The sequence below is a fragment of the Leuresthes tenuis genome, unplaced genomic scaffold (genome assembly GCF_036924035.1).
Source record: "Leuresthes tenuis unplaced genomic scaffold, fLeuTen1.0.hap1 SCAF_11, whole genome shotgun sequence".
NCBI classification, from domain to species: domain Eukaryota; kingdom Metazoa; phylum Chordata; class Actinopteri; order Atheriniformes; family Atherinopsidae; genus Leuresthes; species Leuresthes tenuis.
Genome location: NW_027325365.1, coordinates 19,070,293 through 19,094,080, shown reverse-complemented (window position 1 = coordinate 19,094,080; position 23,788 = coordinate 19,070,293). Strand labels below are relative to the sequence as shown.

At 39.8% G+C, this 23,788-nt stretch overlaps 1 protein-coding gene across 2 annotated transcripts in view; it reads left to right on the top strand.

Annotated features, from left to right (window-relative positions):
* Positions 1–23,788, top strand: part of nlgn3a (neuroligin 3a) — a 126,491-nt gene that overhangs the window by 33,600 nt on the left and 69,103 nt on the right. The window contains exons 4-5 of one of the 2 annotated variants that reach the window (XM_072395952.1): positions 4,097–4,156; positions 13,038–13,187. In XM_072395952.1, the coding sequence (XP_072252053.1) occupies positions 4,097–4,156; positions 13,038–13,187 (210 nt within the window). The remainder of the gene's footprint in view (positions 1–4,096; positions 4,157–13,037; positions 13,188–23,788) is intronic. The other variant, XM_072395953.1, reaches the window with a different exon arrangement.

Genomic DNA, 23,788 nt, shown 5'->3' with positions numbered 1-23,788 from the left:
ACTGCTCTAAATTGTCCAGGCTGCAACATTTCACATTTCACTAAGTCCCTTTCCACTTCCTGACCTTTCTGATATTTAACTCCAAGGCCCATCTATTGTCCGCGAACCTTTTTCTAGCAAAAGGAAAGGCAGTTAACATTCAGCCCTTCCACTATGTATTGAGTGAATTGTGGATTCAGTCAAGAAGTCTCTGGAGTCTGAGAGCACTCTGTATGTATTTATGTGAGATTGAGCACGTGGGTTCACGTGTGTGTGTGCATTCTTTGGTTTATTCACACAGCCAACAACTATGTCTTCTGTTTGAAATTTCATCCTGTTGAAATGCTACATTTCAATACCCTTTATGTAACAAGTAAGCCCATCTAATGTTTTTTTTTTTCTTTCAACCTGATTTGATAAATGTGACGGGTTTCTATTTTGCCTGTCAGAGAACAAGAATAATAGCTGTTATTCTCGACTCCATCTGTTTTGCAGCAATGCAAATTCTGGCTCCTGAAGGCTAGTTTTGCAAATAAAAAAACTCTTTCTTTTTGTAGTTTTATTTTAATGTTATGCTCTTCTACTGTGGCATCACTTCAAAAGATTCAAGGTCAAATATAGGCTTGCTTGCTTGAGTCAGGTACAGATGTCAAATATTTTCAGTTCCTGTTATAGATGCAGCGTTTGACACACACAGAGTCACTGGAAACAAAATTCAAAGTGACAGAGGTTCCCTGTTGACACCTGCCATCTAATCTATGCCTGTCTAAAGCTCTATCACTCAATAAAGCTCTTGTTTAACCATGTTGATAACAAAGTGCACGCAAGAATAGTTGTCGTTGCCGTTTTTCAGTGTTCGTCTGCTGATCTACATGTAGCCTCCTGTGAAGCCTACATAAGAAAACTAGGGCAAAGACATTACAGATATGTACGTAATGAGACAAAAAGATGCGTCTTCATCTATGATTTAAAACACCGTAGAGTTTGCTGACACGATTCCATGATTTGGGTACTAAGTCTTGAGCGAGGTATGTCTAACGAGTCTTGAATTTGTTTTCGCAAAATATAAGATTAAGCCCATTTTCAAATAGATATTAGCAGGAGTTTGAAACAGCACGTTCACTTCAGCGCTGGGTTCCAGAAACACTTTGATATGGGTAATACACTAAACTAATTCTAACAAAAAACAGAGATGGTGTTACACACAAAATATGTTATTTGTGTTGTTTGATTTATGTTCTGTACTAAATACGGCGGTGGGGTTATATGTAATTAAGGTAAGATTAACTCTTTTACGTGCATTTCCAGGACAGACGTTTGATCAGTGGGTAAAGCTGGGTTAGAATTTCTTGTAACATTTTCTTGACCTCTCAAATATCCTGACAAAGGAGATTTAGCGTATTTCTTTTTACCCAGAAAAAAACATATTTTTGGCATGTAACAAAAGTATCTATTAAAACCTTCGAAATATACATAAGCATGAAATTTAAATATTTTGTGTGTGTTTAGGTATGTGTGAGTGCTACAGAGGTGTTGATTTCTGACTCGGAGTGCAAGGAAATCCTTTTTAGAAGCAGGTTTAGATGCATGTATTCTAACTTTTATGAATCTTTATGGAAACAACTATTTTCTACCAAAAAGTGTTGACCGATAAGACAATACAAATTTGCAAATTGATTACGTACATTTACTGACTTACACTTTTCAAATTAACACAAGTTACCTGAATTTTTAGAGGAAATAAGCAGCTTGCATACATTTTCAATAAGAAAGAATCTAATGTTTAAAAGCAAGCATCAAAAGGTAGTTTGAATGTTTTCTTTATCCTAGTTAATGTGTTATGGAATGAGTGTTTGGCATCATGGTGACATATTCTAAACTGATATGCAATACTTTGTAAACTTAATGTCTACAACTCTAGACATTAAGTAACATTAAGAGACATTAAGCTCTCTAGAATCAAGGTGTTAAAGAATCAGTCACAATCTCAAAGCCTGTTCCATCCACCAATCTCCCATTACCAGTAAAAATGATGCATTTAGCTTTAGTTTTCATAGTCACATGATTGTGTTTGTGTCTGAAGCTCATATTAAGCCCCATATTCTTCAAACTTAATTATTCATTATAATAGAAAACTGATGAATAACCTGACCAAGGTCACTGTACTTACCGCAGAATAATGATAAAACGAAAAAAAATAACAAAAGCCACCCCTACTTCAGAGAATAAATGTTCTCAGTAAATGTCATGACACTCAGCCTTTTACATTATGCATTACAGTGTATTACATCTACAGTATCAATTAACAAGAAGGCAGAAGAGAGGGGAGGATAGGAGGAGGAGAGGGAATCAGAAGTGAGCAGATGGATTCATACACACATCAGGATAAAATATTAGCATACATGCAGCGTACACAGTACACAATATGTGCAGATGGTCTATGATACATCTAAGATTGACAGTGTAGAAAATGAAGGGAGACAGCATTCAAGGGGTTTATTACAGAACAGCTTAGTAGGTATGCTGAGCGCTCATAAGGTAACTGAAAAAAACAGAGCAGTGGGGCAGAAAACTCCTGAACGTCGTCTAAATTATTGTACTGAACAGTCTCATTTGTGGTTATTGAGATCGTCTTTACTGATAATTAATCTTCAGACTGTTAAAGGTCGTGAAGAATAAGTTAATAATTTGCTCAGGGGTTGGTGAGAAAGGGAAGGATTTTATAATGTCTGACATGGAGAAAGACCAGAGTTTTCCAAAGAAAACTGTTGTTAATTATCTTTTAAGTGAAGCTGGTAGCAGTGACTTGTGCTTCAATAAGGGTCAAACCCATTTCTGCTAATAAAACATTATTCCAAGAGGACATCTCATACTTGTGTAATAATGAATGGATTAGTGAATTCCATGTCAGTTGGGATGTTCTGATTTGTTATTGATTCACATTCATACTGGCTGAGTGGTTGCACAGGAGGAAAAGTCACCAGCAGCATTACAACCTACAGGATCGGGCACTATTCAGTTGGAAAATCTGAACTGACAGGGTGCTACATAAAAGGTTATTCTCCAAAAATAACACATTTCTTTTTAGTCTTGCCTGAAAATGATGAACTGTTGAATGGATGGATTGATGGGTCAGTGAACTTACTAACTGGTATTGATATCTTTAGGGGCTTAGGCTGCTGGTGAGCAACTAAAAAAAATCATTATCAGTTTAGAGTTTTCCAGTATAAAAGGTCGGTGAGGATAGGATGTGGACACTACATTTGCACATGGTGTCTTGCCACTTTAGGGATGTAGTTTTTTAACTACTGTAACATAACACAAGGACAACATATTACCTACTGTTCAGGTCAAAGAAAGATGCATAAATAACTGCACAAATCACTGATTTTACATGATATCGATGATTTAAATATTGTGATTTATTCAGATATATGTACCTCTGAAGAATTGGCAGCCCTACATGCGCATTTGCTTTAAGTTTGCAACTGGATTTTTCAACATGGCTACACTTACCTAAAATCTTTCAGGTTCTCAGTAATGCTATTTACAAATGATGCTATTATATTAGTTTTTTTTATTATCTCTTTAACTGTGCACCGACCCATGTACCATAGAGTTCATATTCCAAAAAGGTCAAAAGACTTTCGAAAGTAGTCAATATGTGAAAGGCTAACTGAAAAAGTCCGACATACATCATTTAACTGTTAATTTTTGCAACATTCCCCAAACACTGGTTTGCTTTTCTGTTTTCTCATAAATCTCAAAGACTTTTTCTGAAAATGTCAGTGGTGTATGACTCTGCTTCCAATAGGCTGCAATAACTGGTGTTTAGAGTCAAGTTAATTTCAGCAAACTGTGTTCTTTTTTTTACTCTGTATAGGTTCTAGAGTTTGTGTACTAAAAGAATGATTTATGTTTCTGTTTTTGTTAAGTGCGCTGTGTGCAACAAATGAAATTTTGTTATGCAAATGCGTTTAAATGAGCATTGTTTTATCCACATGTGGTTTTAATTACTGCACTCACTGAAATGCCTCTTCTCCCATCTGTTTTTGCCAAACATTGCTATTTTGAATTTCCCTGTGCCTCTCTATGTCTCTCCCTGCTTCAATAACAGGGGTCCGTGCAAAAAAACAGGGCGAGGATTTAGCGGACAACGACGGAGATGAAGATGAAGGTATTTCCCATGGTGAACAAGCTGGTGCATGATTTCCCTCTAAAACAATATCACTGTTTAATGATCGTTAAGGAATTTTTTTGTATGATTTTGTTTTTTTTTGTAATTTCAAATACCATCATCAAGCACCCCAAATCTCATCGCAATCCATAGAACAGTGTTTTCAAAAAGAGTGCATGTGAGTGAGTGCGATTGGTCTTGTTCCTAAGCATCTAAATTTAGAGGTAGATAAAGTCTGGTAGCTGTTTAGATAACCGAGCCGAGGTTGACTCACTTTATTATCTCACACAGTGAGTGGAGAAGCTGCTATTACAAGGGTAGAGGCAGCGGTTGAATCTCCTTTTTAAGGTGTGGCCAGCAGCTGTGTTGGTGGTGATAATGGCAGATGGAAAGAGAGGCAGCAGTGTAATATCAGACTATACGCCAGGTCTGCCTGCAGATTTAGATGAGGAGCGGCAGTTCAGGAGTGCTGCTGAAGAGGATTAGAGACGAGAGGTGTAGAAAATGGGAAGTTGCTGCTCAGCAATCGCATTGTTCACTTTCCATATTTATCTTGGGATATTCCTGGCTCAGGGTGGATCTCTGCCGAGATTAGAATGAGAGACGGTTCTTGTACTGCAACAGAAACAGCTTAAGACTCTGACTCTAAATCAAACCCTTGAAATTGCCCCGCCCTTGCCGTCTTCTACCACAGTCGGGCAGGTGATGAAAGCATGATGTTAGGTATCAAAGTAAAGCTCTTTATTTACACTCAATTTGTTTATTATAGATTGGACTATTGAAAGTCTACTTTAAGTCCACAGAGAAGCTGCTTCAGTCCTCAGCACACGTTAAGGGCATATAAGATTTATTTTTAGTAGGCAACTGAAATGTCACAGTAAATTACTATATCCTTTTAGTTGTTTGTCTAAAATGTTAGCATAGAGTTTGCATTTGGTCTTGTTTTGGTTTACAGCAAAAAAAAATGCAATATCTTATTAAAGAGAACCACATGGATACTGTAGATCTGAGTGGCTCTGTCCAGATGTTCAAGGTTTTGGTTGGAAGCCCCTTCCCTGTTGCCACAGGTCTCTTCTCTCGGGAAGAAGCTTCACACTGGCCTTGATCACGGAATAGGAAGCGTTGCCATGGCATCACTTTGACACAGGTGTTTCCGCATTCAAGCCTAGGGCAAGCTGTTGCAACTGCAGCCAAACTGCCCTCAGCCTCTGACTTGACTGTGTGTGCGTACATGCATGTTCAGCTTTGTCGTCCTTCAAGTGAGCTCACGTGCGTCAGTATGTAGCCCTAAGTCCGTTCAAAATTGCTGACAAGTGCCGATCCCTTTGTCTGGCAAGTCTTTGCATGCATACACACTGGCTTGGTCTCCAAGCTGTTGTGCTAGACTAGCCCCACTGAAAATGTGACAAGTCTATTCTTTACTGAGCGCAACTAATGCTGTTTACGGAGCATCACGGAGGAAGCACAATACAGTCCCGGCAGCATCTCTGCCACAGCACTGTAACTAATGCATATTTGACAGAAATGGCCATCAGTCACTAAACATGATCCAGAGGATTTTTATTGTTCTGGCGAATGTGTAAACTGATTCGATTTCCCTTAGTTCCACTGTAATTCCGCTAACAGAGAGGTGTTACCTCAGTGAAGAAAAGTGTGTTGCACAAAACACAAAGCCCTTGTTAGCCAAAATAATAGTACAACTACTTGTGTGAGCAATTGCTCACACAAGTAGTTGTACTATTATCTTGGATAATAGCAATCTCCTACTCGATAGTAATTTTAGTGTATGCATCACCAATGAAAAATCACCCATTTATTCAAGTTGAAGGACAAATAGAATCAGAACACTAGCAGAACTCCCACTCTCACTCTCTAGCTGAGGCGTCTCTTATCCACATATTCTTATTCAGCTGAGAGAGCTTCTCTCTTGTCTGTTTCCTCTGTGTACCCCCTCCATCTCTCAGTCTGTTCATCCCAGCATTACCATGCTGTCTCAGTTGGCAGTCTGTCTATCCAGGGCTAATTTGCTCCCTCCATCCAATATATCGAAACTGCCCTCCTCCCTGTTATAACCCTCCACAGACTTTCCTAAATTCTTGTGCTAACAATTGTTGGAGTAATACCTTATTTCTTATGTTGCCAAAGAAATACAGCACATGTAATAGAAGACTGATATATAAGTTAGCAACAAAAAAGACTAACAGAAACATTTAACTCAGACAAAAAGACAACCACAAAAATGAAATATGTAAGACAGAATATAGTAGCTTTATATTCTGTGTATGTCTTAATGTTCCTGAGGCTGTTCCTTCTTGTCTTTCTGTGTGTGTCTTGCTATCTGTCCTTTTGTGTGTCTGCCAGTCTTTCTGAGCAACAGTCAAGCCCCTGGCACCCCAAAGTGCATTCAAATTCTACACAACACTCCCTACAGCAACACAACTGTGTGGGCCAAGTTTCTGTGATTTACACCAGCCCACAATCAAGGCTAAATTTTACAGAGGTTGTTATTGCACTGTAAAAGGGAGTGCAAGCTTTCAATCACCTACCTGCTGCTGTTAGATAAAGGTGGGCATGTAAATAGAGGAAGTGACTCTGTGTTGGAGCTAAATCTCCCAGGTGGAACACGGCAGTGGTGTTGAGGTACTGGGTCTAGCGATAGGCAGTGAGAGGTGGCCATCCCCACTCCACCTCTAGAGTGTCTCGCACCACTGCTGCCTCAGCCCACCTCTTCTGATGAAAAATAGATCTGTGTGGTCGTCTGCCATTTGGCACTTCGAGACTCTAAAGAATGCTTCCGCCCAGTGTGAGCGCACAAATGCACACACTTGTTCATGTACACAATGCCTGCTTCCAAGCTCTAGAAGCAAGCGCTGAAGAAGACACACATGCATAGACGTACCCCCACCCTTAGAGACACTTCCCATCATTGCTGTGCCAGACAGCATAGCTGAGCTCCACCTGCCTGGGTATTACCATTAATTCCATTGCACAGGCCTGGCTGGATCCCCATCCAGCAAAGCCCTCAGCTCAGCTCAGGCAGCCTGGAGAGTGGTAAATCGACAGTGGGAGCGATTCACACACCATTCTCTCCATTCTGCCACTATCCTGTTCTCTCTGATGTGGCAAGAATGAGGAATCATGCCCCTTGAAACCCATTTACTCAGAGATCTTTGGAATGCTGCAGCTCTGCTTCTTTCCAAGATAAGCTAACACAAGTTTCTGCTAATAGCTGATCCATAGGGCATCATTTTAGCTATTACAAGGGTAGGAGAGCCATAGTTCTACCACCACTTTTTAAATATTCTTTTGCCTTTCACCTTTGAGTTGCACAAAATGGTTGGGAGGGTAAAAATGTAAAACACAATACTGTTGAAAATTTTAGGGAATACGCTGTAGAATAAGTTCCCCGAGAGCTTTGATTCTTTCCTTAAGCAATGCCACAGCACGTCTGTGGGCTTTGTGCAGCACTTTAATGTGTTTGTTGGTGTGCTGTCGTTAACCCCTCAGTGGTTTTGCAGTGTATAATGTCAGATTTTGTGGATCAGTCAGCAGATTCCCTTAAAGGACTGAAGGGTTACTCCTCTTTCACTTGGGGAAAAAAACAGCTATCTGTGAGTCTCGGGAATGACAGCATCTCTACTGCCTCCTCTTCTCATCCAGATCCAGGCCAGCTGTATCGGGCTTTGTCTAATAGCCTTGTAGGCTTCTCGGTGTCTTCCCTCTCATTTAACTCAGCCATTGTATATCCATGTCGCTCTCTTTTTTCCATCCTTCATACACATACACACTCTGTCTGCCCTGCTGCCAACATCATATTTAACACACAAACACAGCAGTCAGGGAGCAAGAAGTCACCTTCGCACGAAGGTTATTCCTCCCATTACTTTTACTGTAGGGATGTCAATATTCATAGAGGAGCATACACTTACAAATCTCCTTTTTATACAATATGCCAGTCAGATTTTCTCTGTTACTCAGAAGTGTCAGGTTTTCTAAGTAACACTATTGAGTTTGACATACTCTGATATATTATTATCCTGCCTATCTTGTGCAAGCTCTGAGAGTCCTGTAGCATAAACATTTCATTTGCAAAATTTTGAACATAAGTATCAACCAATAGAACCCTAATGGGTGTTTGGTAATGCACGCCAAAATTACTTATATATATGTTTGTAGAATATACTATCTCTAGAGGCAATTCTGTGTGAATTGTAGAAATGGTGTCAATGAAGATAAAAGTTACGTTGAGAAAGGAATATATTTTAGCCCTAACCATGATCGTGTTCTAATCCTAACCCAGAAGTATCAAAAGTGTTAATAACACTGTTGTTGTGTTATTAACTGAACGTCACTCAGACATTAAAAAAAAAAGGTATTCTGTACTGGTCTTGAAAATACATTAATGATTGAAGGCTCTCCATCCAACCAGGGTCCATAAAAGGATTTGGGGGTGTGTCAAAGCAAATTTTTTAAAAATTTGACCCGTTCTCATGTGGAAATGCTTATATGAGTTGTATTTCCCTCCTACCGCTTATAGCGGCAGTACTTTAGAGGACACTGTTATCACGCAAACAAACTATCTGGTAATTTCAGTCGGAGGAGTTTTTGAATGTTGCGGTAAACAATGATTGAATATGTGAAACATGGAATGGCGGCATCTCAGTGTGTTCCAATCCAAGTGTTTTGGACGTTGGGTCAGCCATTTGTTTGTGTTAGTGCAGGTGATTTCGTCACTCCAAAACTGGTAGCCATCCCCACATACGTAAAAGACAAAATGGCAGACCTGCTGCAGCAAACTGTAAAAAGGGAGATTGCAAACTGTATTGTGACTCAGTTGGAGGCAACCTTTCAGATTCTCCTTTGCTGAAGAAGCTGCCATCTTAGGCTAAAAAGGCCTCAGGCCAAGAGAGGGACAAGACCAGTGTCAACATTTATTTGGTTCTTCTGTGATGGGGAAGGGCTATGAGCTTTTTTGTTAGTTTGATCTGAAATGCTGGTGCCTGATGGCCAAGAAAAAACTAACTGGAAAATCTTAATAGAAAACTGGAAATATGCAGGCTGTTTCTAAATATAGTTTATGATTGGATGATGTCTATCAGTATTTATCATGGACAAATCAGATCAACCGAGTTGAGCCAGCTGATAAAGTTAGACTCTTGATGAAGCCAGTCAAAAGAAGAGACGGGTGAAAGCAGGGCTTCTACAGATAAAAGCCTCTGCTGCTTTTATTTGCTCTTTGAATAACAAAATACTTTATAGTTTACTGATGCTATAGCAGCACTTATACTACCCCCCTTTGAAGCTACAGTTTTTAAAAAAAATTTTCTGTCCTCACACCTAAAACCTGGCCATAAATGCCAGTAATATGTCACACGCTATTTAGTTGCTGTGGCCATAAACGGCTTGTAATTGTGATCTCAATCTCGTTCAGCTGCCTCACAAGGTAAGTGCTTGGTTCTAAATGCTGTATACTGCATTGTATACAGAAAAGCTGCTATACAGTTGTGATTTTTTATCCTTCTTTTACAATGACTCAAAGTCCAAAGAAGACATTGTGTTACAGAGTTAATTTAGTCCAGTTTAAATGGAATATTAACCAGAGTTTCAAAGATATTCAGAACAGTGTCAGTGCTCTGAAAGTCGCTGCAGCATGTCTCACTGCAGTTGCACTGCTTGTTTTGCAAGGGGCTCTCCAGATAAACCATGTCCGTTTTTAAAATGTGACTATAGCCAGTAAAGAACTTGCCATGAATGAGCCGTGAAGCTTGGTCTGACAAGAGCTCTACAGTAGGTGCAAGTCATGTCCTGCCAGGACATTGTCACCCCCCCTTCCAAATTGATAGCTGTTGACAGCCACCATGTTTCCCCAAGTGTTGACACATTGATAGCCACCTGCACTTATCTCCATTCACCATTATCCAGTCTTACTCCACAATATCGAGGGCAGTTTTGGGCCACCCAGCGTCAGATGTATGACTGACTGCTTTCAATGCACTGAGAGACAAAGGGCAAAAGGGTGGTTGTGCAGGTTGAAAGAGAAAATAAGATAACGGAAGAGGGAAGGAGTGCTTCAAGCCCTCCTGGTGGGTTTCACTTGCAGGAGCAACACTTAGGGGCTCAGTCTTGAGTTATGCCTCCCACTGACACTCCAATCAGTCTGGAGGCACAGAGAGGCACCTTTGAAAGGTTGTGCCCCTTAGTCGTTTCGAAAATTCATACCTTGTGATGTATTTGTGGGTCTGACTGCCCCCACTGTCTAAATGGAAAACTTTAGATTTATTTATCAACTGTGCAGTTATCAGTTGATTTTTCCTCCAGTGATGAAATTATTTGCTGTTTATGGAATATGCGCTGGGAGTGTGTGAGTGTGCGTCACTGCAAAGTAAGTGTTGCATGATTTCATTTGTCTGGTGACGAGAAATTTATGAGAAAACTGATGCGACAGTGTACATAAATTGTTTGTTTTTTATCTTCAGTTCACTTCTCTTTCCACATCAGCTTACATCTGCATTTCCATCATTCAGAGTGTATAGTTTTTGTTCCTCTGCAAAACATAAGTTTATTTGTTATCTATATTTTGAACTCACTTTGCATGTAGTTTTGATGAAAAATACACCATGTTGTGCATTAATAAACATATCTGTTTCTTTTGTACTACAGCTCTGTGCTGGAGCCTTATGCTATTGATATATGTGTTTATGTAATAATATGTTAGCCTCAGATAGTGAATCAGGAAGCTACTTTTTGAGGTAGCAGCTTAGTCGCCTGTTTTACAGTATTAAGCCATACCTAGTTACCAATGACACACTGGTTTGATTGGTTTAGAGGAGCTCATCATCTCATGACCTTTAAGCCAATCAGTGCTACAGCCCAGATGCAGATGTATCCAGAAAGGATGTTTTCCTCTGTAAACCAAACACCAGTTGCTATCTGTTGCATGTGTACCTTCTTCTGAGAACAAAATCAATGTCAGCAAGAATTGTATATAGTATCTGTGTGACACCTCCCACATCAGATCAACTCAATAAATAGATTAGAACAAGTGGAGCTTCAATGTTTTGTATCCCTCTCCCAAAGGGATTTGGATGTTGTCATGGCGACACAATGTGAATCAACAAAAGAGGTGACTGATAACATTGACATGACTAATCTCTTTTTCTTATTTCTGTCCCCTGTTCCTTCTTCCTCTCTGCCATTCTCTTTGTATCTGTGGCCCATTTGTTTGAATAGCTTGTGTAGGATATACCCCCCCCCCCGAAACCTCCCCACTCCCCCTACCCTCTTTGACTGTACTTTTCATGCTTTCTCACCCCTTGCATTCCCTCCTCCTCCTCTGGAAGATAAGTGTGTGTATAGAGAAGTGTCAGCTATAAATCACATTTCACTGTGTAGCCTTCTCAGATACCAGCAAGATAAAGGTAGCCATAAATAAGTCCACATCATATACAAGTTATTGCTTTGCTTTTAAACCTAACGGGGCCGTGAATAACCACAAGAATGACAAAGGGAGAAAGAAAAAAAATCTGTGAATCAAGGCTCAGCCCTGCCATGGAGATTACAAAATGCATTAAAGTAGTTGTCCTCTGCGTTAAGCATGCTAATGTGGAGAGGTGTATGATGACGAGGAGTGCCTGCAGATCGATGCAGATTAGGCTGTGCAGGATGTCACTTATTAGCTATTCTTCAGGATTTAGAATTTTGGCTCTCAGTCGCCATAGCAACCAGGATACAATACCACCCTTTTAAATCTGAGCTTATGGCTTCTTTCTTTATTTTTTGCTTTCTTTTTCTTTTTCAGTCTTAATTCCTGTTTTTCCTTTTTTTTCTTCCCTTTTTCCTGCATTCCAGTCTATCTTTATATCCACCTCTCTCTCTCGTCTTTCTCACTCTTTGCCCTCCTACCCGTTCTCATTCTCACCCCTCTCAGGGCTTGGGATGAAAAAAAAAAGGAAAAGACAGGGAGTTGGACAGAGATGGAGAGAAGGCGGGAAAAAAACAGGGAGAGACAGGGGAGAGTCTGTGAGTGAAAGCGATACAAAGTGAGGGGGTGGGTAGGGGGGAGCTACACAGAATGTGGGAGGGGTGGGGAAGGCTGGGGAGGGAGGGTAGCAGGAGTGAAAATGAGAGAGAGTTACTTGTCTTGTCTCCCAGCTCAAACTAGCCAGTCAGTAATTCAGCCTATTCCTCAGACAGAGGCTTTTTTCTTCCCACTACCTCTAGATGTGCTTTATCTGGCTGAAGTGTGGCCCAGCTGGGTATCAAAAACCTGCTTCTCAAGTAAAATAAACAGTATTTTACAAAAAACTAAAACAGGGAACGAGACTGCCTGCAATTCCAAGCAGCATTATGCAAATAAATGGTTGCTGCATGATAGGCCTGTGTAAAAAGAAGGTGCATGGTAGCATTGTGTAATTAGCTAGTGCGTTTTCTCCTATCACTGTCAAACCAAATTAGCCTTCTCCCTGCATAGGAAAGGTGTCAGAGTACCTCTCTCTTTATTCTCCCTCATGGCTTTCTGCGTGTCTATATTAGGAAGTGCTGCTGCTCCTGGAAGTCAATGAGCAACCAGATACAAAACCAATGGTTTGGTGCATATGAGATAAACGACCAGCCATATTTCCAGTTGAGATGGCCAATTATTGTAATAGAGTTGAACTCAAGTGGACATTAATTTGTTTCTCATAGAGTAGATTTGAGAGAATATTGCCTCAATTTCCATTAGAAGGCCAATAAGCTGTTTGATTACAGCTGGTATCTGGGAGGGGATAGTCAGCGTGTCTGTTTGTGGCCACCATGTGCTGTAACTACTGAATCTGAGCTGACCCTTGATCGGAGTGGGTGGACGACAATGTGAATGTGTTAATGATGGCGACTCTTGCAGACATACGAGACACTGGGGCCAAGCCTGTGATGGTCTACATCCACGGAGGGTCCTACATGGAGGGGACAGGAAACATGATTGATGGGAGCGTCCTGGCCAGCTATGGAAATGTCATCGTTATCACTCTCAACTATCGCGTCGGAGTCCTCGGTAAGCACATTTTCCTAATTTCTCTTTTTTTTCCCTCTTCACCTCTCCTTCAAGGACATTTTTCTGGGGCATCTTTGTAGAGCACCTAGGCGTAATGAGCACTACTGATTGCCACATGCTCTCGAAATATGGCAGAGGGAAAAACACAATACAGAACTGTAAAAACATGGACTGGTTCTTTTGCTTCATTTTGTTGTGGTTCCTGTGCATCATAATCACAGTAATTGAGTCTGCTAAATGTCGGATTGTTGTTGTGGCTAAAATTTGGAATAAACTAAGAAATGATTGTAATAAAGCTGAAAGAAATGATGAGGTGAGCGTGGTGCTGGAGACATAGAAGAGCAGAGAGGGGTCTATTAGTGAGAACGAGAGGTTGTAGTTGGTTGGAGGTTGACTCACACAGCTCAATCCTCTTTTAGACACTTGTGTGTGTGGGTGTCAGTGTGTATTTTCTTTTTAGGGGGGGCAGAAAAGAAAAAAAGAAATAAAGTGAGCCACAGAAACAGAGAGCTCCATGGTAACAGCTGTACCAACATAAAATGGAGTTTGTTAGCACCCTACCCAAGCTTTGTACCTTTTCCATCCATCCTTATGACACAGTTGATTTCCCCCCCACACTTATTTTTCACATTTAGAGTGGCTGTGGACAGAAAATGCTATCTACCTGTATTTGTTTGCTTGTTGAAATATCGCTTCGGGTTTCATTCAACTTGTTGGCAACTTTTAATATAAAGGACAGCTGATGTTATTCCATGTTGCTTAATTGTTAACAAATCCCTAGAAATGATGTAAAGCACCGTCTTGTAAGTATGTGTTTTCAATACTTTTTAGCTTCCCAAGGCATTCTCAAGCTCAGTCAAAAGTATTTTGGCTCCAATTGAGGACGTTCTGTGAATATGTAAAGACTCCCTTCAACGACTATGAAGTTTCTCCACGTTGTTAACATGGTGTTTTTATGTGCTAAAAGACTGTCAGGAGTGAAACATATAGTCGATATTACTGAGCATGTCATCTTGAAATTTTGTTGGCTGTTTATCTTGGTGACAAAATGTCCAATGGTTTCATTTTTGGGGGGATCAGCAGTTTATCACTGCAGAATGTTTGAAGCTGTGGTGACACTGCGACAAGACACACAACTTTGCTGTGTCTTTATTACGTTACATTGATTTAGCTGACGCAAGCAACTTACAAGCAAAGAGTATTGAGGAATATGAAGTGGTTATTGCAGTAAATGACTTTGCAACAGGTTTTTAGTGAAGAAGGGTTCTAATATATTTTGGGAGTGATCATAATGGTACTGAACTCAACTCCAGTCAAATGAGAACAAAGGCTGATTTGTACATTTATTTATGGGATTAATAAGCATGCTTATTTATTCATTAGACATGCACACTATATGTAATTCATGGGCATGGATGATATACTGCCAAACCTTGAAACAACTTCATGGAACAAGACAGTATGTCAGTATACATTGCTGTAGAGACATTGTTGTGTATGCCCACAGATGCTGTTTCACCCTGACCAATCAGAGATCTGCAGTGTATCCCTGTCACAATCATATCAGTTTCTTCAACATTTATTTGGCAACCACTTCATCAAACACTATTTGAAGCTAATAACCTTGCTTTTTAAGGGTCTAACTGCAGATCAATGTACAAATACGGGTGTAGATCACTCAGCTATAGCTTTGACTTAAGCTCTGTGTCAATGTATGCATGTATGTACTGGTGGTGAAATGTAAAATGTAGCATAGCAATAGGACTAGTGAAGAAAATTATGCTGACGAGTTAGCTGTAGCAGCAAAACCTTTGTGTGTATTTTGCAGAGCAATTTTTATTCATGTTCTTGTATTTACCAAAGCTGGATGGTCGATGGACTTAGCTCCCATGCTCAACATAATGGATACATGTAGCCCAGCGGGACACAGTTGCTCATTGATACAGTATGTGTTCAACTGGACAGCGGTCGAGGTCTGTGGGCCAGAGAAATAGGCTATATTAATGGTTGTTGTTGTTGCGGCAAGGGAATGCCTAAGGGTGTCACTGAACAATCACAAGATAATCAACAGTTGCTCTCTACTGTATAACCTGTGACAAGTTATCACACAGAGACATGATTTCTTTCTAAAGGACTAGCAGGCATTTAACAGTGACAAACTACAGGGATCCAGCTTTAGTTTAACAGACTATGCTTGTTAGCATGTGATGGTCACTTTATTTTTGGATTAGGTGTTTTTGTGACATTTATTTACAACGTGAAAAATATAGAATATTTTCAGCTTCATCCTTTAAAGAGCAGTCTGCCTCAGCTTGCCAGTCTGAGAGTTCCACATGTCAAGAGCAAAGGGTGACTGAAGAGTGCTGCTTTATCCTCCAGGACATTGAGATGATTGCTATGGGTGAATCACAGCGGCACAACTACATTCATCCTGAGACTCTCTTTTTGATGGAGATGAGAGCGCTACGGCCTATCGATTTTGTCATCAGGATTGCTCGCCTTGAATACGTTGCGTTTTCCTCTGTCATTTTTCTAGAGTATCCTTTGTAATCAGCCTGCAGGGTGGGAAGGTAGTCAGAGGAGTAGCTGGGCTATCCGCCCCCTGCTCATGCCGCTGGTTTTAAGCTGAGCGCATAAGCCTAATACAGATTCATGACCATATTTCTTTCATGGCACTTCAATTATGAGTCAGATGTTTCCTTTCTCGCTGCCACGTTTCACCAAATGTCACTCTACATGCATGCACACACCGACTAACGCCACATACAAATACTCTGAGCACGTTCGCGTGCACTCTACTCACATCATCAAGCACACTGCAGGCACTGTAAGTGAGACAAAGCAAAAACAAACCACACATATGATGCACACACACTCACTCAAAAACATGCACGCTCATGGATACAAATGCAGCTCACAAAGCAGCTCTCGTGGTGAGTTCCCAGCAACCATCCTAACCAATGAGCAGAGAAGAAGCAATGCATGTAGTTGAGCGATAATGTCCATTGCTGTAGCATGGTCTGATAATCTCCCCACGGAGTGGCTTTAAACTGCTATTACAGACACACTCATATAAGCCAAATAAAACCAAGGCAAGAGAGAAATTTGACCATGATGGGCCAATTAACACTAAGCTGTGTGAAGATATTCATTTGCAAACTGCAACAATGTGAGAAATCTGAATTCATTTTCTATTGACTTTTGTTTCCAGTTTTTTGTTGATATGGAAGCCTGTATCAGTTACAAAATTAATGTAGCGCAAACAGAGCTAAGTGGACCAGATTAAGTGTTGTGGACACATTCATCTGAGAGCATCACATGCCTAATATCTGGTCATCTGGCATTCAGATAAGAATAAATCCCTCAGTTTAACTTCCCTTTATAACATGTCTATAGATTCTACTAAAGAAAAATATGTTTCGTGTAGAAATATGGCATAAATAAGTAGATGAATGTTAATAAAAAAAAAGGAAAGCCTGTTTAATTAGGCTGCTTGAAGGGATAAGGGAATAATGGAGGCAGGGAAAATTAGACAAGATAACGAGTTTAAGGAGAAAGCAGACAAGGCAGCTAAAACTACACTCTCTTACACTGATGTAGCTCTCCCACTGTCCCTGGGCAATCTGTATACTCACAACAATCTGAATATTTAACTCATCTCTCAGAAACAATAAATCTAAACTATTATGCAACAAGAGCCCTCCCTAACACATTTGCTAAAAGTTTTAACGAGGAGACTAAAAAAAAATGTTTTCATCAACAAATTCCCACTAATTGAACAGCACTAAACAGTGGTGAATTCATGTTTTTTTTTTGTAATTTCTATTTTTATTACACTATTTTTGCTGCAGTACACATTCAGTCTTTGGGGGGCTTTTTAACTTTTCACTCAAATCTAGCAAAATCATTGAAAGATTTTGCACTGTGTGTTATGAAATATAGATTAAGCATTTGTTTGGTGTTTTTCAGAGGACATGCCACTGTGGATTTGGTCTATATTTCAGTGGTTTTATAAGCTGCACATGGTGGCCACAGTGAAGCGCTAACTTGTGTCGAAAGAAAGAAAAGTTGAAACTGAGGTGAAATGCTGTGGAGACAAGAGGTGAACATGGAGGACAGGCGTACAGATTCTCTTCAGGTACTCTGATGTGTTGAATTACCAGCACTCCTGTTCCAATTATAGAGGAGTCTTCTATCACCCTCCTGCAGCTCTTAGCCTTGTTCTGCTGTAATGGTAATTATTGCTTCAAAGGGTGGAGCGCAATTTTCCCGAGGCCCCATTTGCAAACTTTCATGTTTCAACCTGTTAAGATGAGTGACAATTCATCTCAGATCTTATCTTTAATTGCTTATTGACCCACCATAGTATGATTATCAGCAGATTAATTATCGAGTACAGTTTTACATCATCCAGACCATCCTTTTAGGACTCGACCCACTGCGCTTGGGTCAGGGGTCTCAGAAGCAGGGTTGTTTACCAAAGACAAACAGAGGTTGGATTTCTGCTCATTGATCTGCTTGTGTGTGTTTGAGACAGAGGAAAAAGAGACATTGTGCATGTGTGTGGTCACATGCACACGATGCACGTGCACGTGGCTAGTTGCAGCTCTTCTCTAATGATGTGTAATGAGTCCCAGTCAGAGGGGAGTATCTTGTATCACTGCTCTTTACAAATATAATTACTCACTAGCTCTCCAGAGCATGTCAATTTCTCAGTCCATTGGGGGGGTGGGGGCTTGGAGGGGTGGGACTTAATTGCTAGTTTCCAAATGCATTAGAAATTAACAAAGACTGCCTCACTTGCCAAAACCCAAGGTGAGGCTCTTCCTCTTGGCCAAGCGCTCTACAATGGAGAGTGGTCAAGTACAATGTATACTAGTGGAGAGTTTTCACCTCTGACAGGGCTTATTTGTGACCTTTGATGTTTATCTTCCATATCTCGCTGATCACAGCTTTTTCATGGTGCGGCCGTCACCGCTGTGGACTGCCACCTCAGTCCTCTCAAGTTATTCAGGCCCTCAGAAGAATAGGTTTAGATCCAATCTAAATAACCTTACCTCACTGTGTGATTACACGTGAAAGCAGCAGCCTCATGGCGGAAGCAGCAGCCTCATGGCGGAAGCAGCAGCGAAGGTGATTAAGCATTGATTTGTTGAGTTGTTAGTTATTTTGTGTGTGGTATGTGATTTTGCTTTTCTCTTTGTTGTGTTCCCCAGTTGAACTTAAGATGGTGCCTGCTGGTTAATTCATCCAGGGATTTGGGGAGCAGAGGGTGTTTGCAACTGTATGTGAACAATATTGTAAAGCAAAATGAAGTCTACCACCCAAGTTTGTGAAGTTGTTTTCACTACAGAATAGCAGCTGAACTCCACAGAGAGTTGAGCTGCACTCAGTGTTCTCTTGGCCTCCTGACCCCAAATGCTGCTGTCTGCTGGATTCTGGTTAAGTAGTAACACTGTAAGATGTTCTTTTCTTGTCTCTTTGTCCTCTTTCAGTAAAGGACTTGCTATGCATCCACAATGGGCTTTGTTAGTGCCCTAGATATAACATAGTAATGGATTATTATTTACACATTATTTTTTTACACATATTTATACACGTATATTATATATAGTATACATGTATACTATATTATACATATATTATAATATACATACTAATTTTATATGCTGTTGTGAGGTGTTATTTGATATACTCAGACCAGCTACAACATTAAAACCACTGCCAAAACAAGGGCACTGTGATGGGCTGTGGGTGGGACTTTAATGGATAAGGTTTGGGCAAGCATATCAAATTAGATTTGGATCTTGGGAGTTTGGGGACGGAGTCCTCAAGCTGCTCCCACAAATCTACCGCATGCTTCCACTGGGTTTTTAGAATCTATGGCATGAAAGAGTTTGTGTTCTTGATACAATCTGTCTTTGTGCATCTCAGTTCTTATATCAGTTGTCTGGTGTAATTTGCTGAGTAAAATTCAACATGACAATCTCCTGTGTGGCAAAGGTGAATTCACTAAAAAATAAACCCTTACCGTAACACAAACCTCCCTCTGTATGTGTTTTCTGGTCTCAGTCATTTTAGTTAGCATCTGATGTATGAGCTCAGCACAGCGCAAACGAATGCTAAGACAGTAGGTGGAAGAAAAAACAAAGGCAAAGTGACTTCTCTTTGTCTTTTATTATCAGGAGGAGAGATGGATATTTACTTGTTTTCATTGCCATTTAGATGAATTCATCCAAATTAAGCAAAGAACAAAAACATTTATTCATCCTATTAATGTCAGGGAGTGAGGGATTGAAGTAATGGTTTTCATGCTCCAGTCTGCAGCAGCTTGTTGATGCTGCTCTCCTACAAATCACTGCCAGGAAATTAACTCTTAAGCCATTCTTGCTAGACACACTGCTACAAATGACTGGCTCTGCAAGACAGGGCCAAGAGGGGGCCCATTGTTTATCTGTGCTTGGCTTTTCACCGTCCTCAAGAAGATGTTTCGCCTCTAGCATAGAACTCTTGCAAAGTATTGATTAAAACTGAAAGAGGAACATGATCAGTAGGTCTGAGCTAACAGAAATGAGAACACATTTGGTGTAAAGCAACAATTTCTCAGCAGGAGAGAGAACCTTCTTTTTGTATGATTTGATAACTGATAACTGATTTTATATCTGATGAGTTTAAAGCCTACTGTGATTCTATGAACCTGTTTCAAATTGTTGACAGCCCCCCAAGACCCAACTTGAAAAATACTGAAAAATCCTCCATTAAAGATCTAATTATAACAAATGCTTCCCACAAATATTCATCTGCTTCTGTATTTGCCAGTGATATCAGTGAGCATTGTGTTGTTGCAACATTCAGGAGCACAAAAATTCCTAAATCTTAAAACCTCACGTTTTAATCAAGCGTAACATGAAGTAATTCTAAATAACTCTTCTTTCACGACTTGTTCTTATTTGAGTGGGACAGAATCCTTCATATATTCGACATTGACTCTGCCTGGAAGTTCTTTTATGGTGGTTTTATTTATTTAGTTAATAAGCATGCCCCTATCAAGCAATAAAGGGTCGCAATAATGCATGGTACACTCCTTACTTGTCAGACCTGCTTCACGAGCGGAACGTAGCATGGGTAAAAGCCAGGAGAACCAAAAACGACACCGATTGGTTGTTCTTCCGAAGATTGCGCAATGCATGTACTGTTGCAATAAGTAAAGCTAATGCTGATCATTTCATTACGAAAAACCTCTTTTTATATTCCATCTTAATGGAACCATTTTAATAATCCATCAAAATTCTGGAAAACCATCAGATCTTTAGCTGATGACAGCAAAGCTGTGGAGCCTCCGTCATGCATAATGAAGGACTCCAGACAAATTTAAGACAAAGCTGAATTGCTTGATATTTTTAATGAGCATTTCATTGCCTCTGGTCATTTATTTGATACTGTTACCTCTATGCATGTGTGCAGATGTGGGTTATGGCACCCATGCTTTTAGGTCTCAGTGTTTCATTTTCACCCCTTTTACTGTCTCTAGGTGCATAGAGCCCTCAAGCTCCTGGCCACTACAAAATCTGATGGCCCAGACAACCTGTAAGCACACTTCCTGCAGCTGGCAGCTGATTTTATTGCTGCACCTCTCACTCGTCTTTTCAACCTCTCATTGGCCACTAATGAAATCCTCACATCATGTGAATCTGCATTTGTTGTCCCGCTACTCAAAGGGAGAGATCCTAGACAACTAAACAACTACTGTTCAATCTCCTGTATGTTCAATCTCCAAACTGTATGTTCTGGCTAAAGTACTGGAAACTCTCATCAGCAAGGAGCTAAAGGACTTTCTCTCCAATCAAAACATTTTATCTGACTTTCAATCTGGCTTCAGAAAAAAACAGCACAACCACAGAGGCCCTCAAAGTGATAAATTACATTCTTGAATCTCTGGACAATAAACAACAATGTGCAGCTCTTTTCATTGACTTGTCCAAAGCTTTTGATACTGAAACATAGTACTGAAACTGAGACTTGTCAACATTGGACTTGCGGAGCAGGCTGCCATCTGGTTCAGTAACTATCTCTCCAACAGAACTCAGTGTGTGCAGGCAGACGGTTTAACTTCCAAATCCATTACAGTTACTAAAGGCGTACCTCAGGGCTCAGTCATTGGTCCACTTCTCTTCATTATCGATATAAATAACATTCATCAAAATGTACCTGATGCTGATTTCCACTTTTATGCAGATGACACAGTCCTGTATTGCACAGCACCCACATAATTTGTTTTAGTTACCTGAACCTAACCAAGCTAGACAGCCAAAGTACAAGTAATCAACAAAAGATTTTTAAAGAAAAGTTGCAAATAAAAAGTTCTACATTGGGACAGGTGATAACACTCTCAGATTACAGTCCTGTATGATACTGCTGCAAACCATTTATCTTAAAAAAGAATCTGGACTTTCCACTTTTGAAATTCATAAAACTATTGAATAGAACCAGTGAGACTGTATTTTTATATGTAGTTATTTTCACGTCCATGTATATGAAAAAAAAAAAAGTCATATCCCCAGGCATGAGCCAGTAAATTAAGTTGTGACACTTTGATAAACTGCTGTGAGACTGTGTTGTAAATTAATACCAGGGCTGGAAAACTATCAGAAATTTGAAATGTAATTAATTTGATGGCTTTGTGTGGTAAATCATAATTAATGTGTAAAAAAAACTTTTATTTCTGAAGTGGGGTTGTCTGTTTGACTTACTCACTTTCTTACCTTCAGAAAACAGTGGTCACAGAGCTGCTCTCAGTTTTTCAGAATCAGAAGGCTTCCTGACAGATGAGTTCAGCCAAAATATAATCAGGAGGAGCCTTGAAAAGGATGATGAATTCTTTACTATCTAAAAATTTCATAACATTCCAAGAGAACGTCATATTGTGGAATTTTGGACTGGATCCATATAACATGGTCCACATTGCCATACTGTCTTGGAACACTGAGAGTGTGTCGCAACAGTCTGTGAACTGTGTTGCAATAGGAATGTTCTATGGTTGAGAAAATGTACTAAATGATATGATGCATAAGTGACAGTGAAAAAAATCCACAAACTGCTATGACGTTTTTGAGGTTTGAGTCGTTTTCATATGACCCCCTTTGAAGCAGTCATTAGTCTTGCTTGCCCATCAGGATTTGTGTCTGACTCTTTAAACTAAGACTGCACCAACTGCTGTCTTCTGCAAATAACACATCTATTGCACATAAGTACGAAGCACAGTCCCACTGGCTGCTTGTTTTGCTGGCAACTATGATGTGACATAGTTGTTGTTGGAAGTATAGAGGGATTGAGTAAAGGCCAATTAGATTTCGTCTGTTGTAGGGACACAGCAGAGAACACCTTGCTGCAATTATGAAGTCTCAGCAAAGTTTTCACAAGTGAAAATGCCAATATGGTTGATGCCAATTTGAATTGATATCTCTTTATGCCTCCCAGTCAGTGCAAAGTCGGTCCAGACATTAAAAGCAAGTTGCCAACTATGTGTCTGGCAAGAACAATGACATTTCTGTACCTAGAAGTAGTAGAAGAAACAGATCTGGAAATGTTACCGTACATAATAAATAAAAGTAACTGAATCATTTCAGTTCACTTGCCGTGAGTTTTGAATTGTTTTGTCAAGCAATGCTGTACAGTGCCAGACCAAATCTTCTGTGACAGATATGTGAATATGAATGTAAACTTCTGGCACCAAATTAGAATTTGTACACCATTAGGGTAAGATTGATTTCAACAGTCGAGTTCCAAAGATCTTTACTGCTGTTAGTTCACTCTAAATGCAAGCATGGCAAAGAGAAGTTCGCTGAATGTAAAGCTGTCACAGAAAATATATTTATCAGACATGTTAACACTGACAGGAGCTGTAAAAACTGCTTTTAAAAAGACGGGGGGGAGGGGTCTAGTGTACACAGCTATTTTTTTTTCAAAAAACAATTACCATCTGATCATTTTCTAGCTCACAGTCATAGAGAATTAATTTGTTTTCATTTGATCTCACTGGCTACGTCTGCTAAAAATTCTGAAACTCTAAAATAGGAAGTCAAATGTGGACCCAGTAAGCCCAGAACTAAATCAGATGTTTTTTTCAGCTTTTTTTTTTTTAAATCATCTCTGATCACAAAATGACAATTATTCACCTGTTTTTTGGGGATTTGACCACAATACTGTGAGGTGCAATGTTCCTGCATTTTGTTTACTTATTGTTTTAGGATTTTTCCCATTTGATTTAGCCATCAGATTGTATTTAGGTCATTTTTAAATAGGTCAATGACAGGGTTGGTGTATGAAATGCATTCCGATTATTTTGGGTACTTTTATTTAAGTCCCACCACCTGCTCAGAATCATCATAACAAGGTTGTACAAAGATGTTCTACACTGAATTAACAATTTTCCTCCTAATGTTGTGACTTGAACTCAGATTGCTATTGCATTGTTAATGAGAGTTTGTCCTTTCCCTTCATCCTTGAACAAATGCAAACAGGAACAAAGCTCATTATATTTCATGAGCATGACATTCTGGAAAACTGTGACATTAAGAAATTAATTTCTATGGTACAGAAGT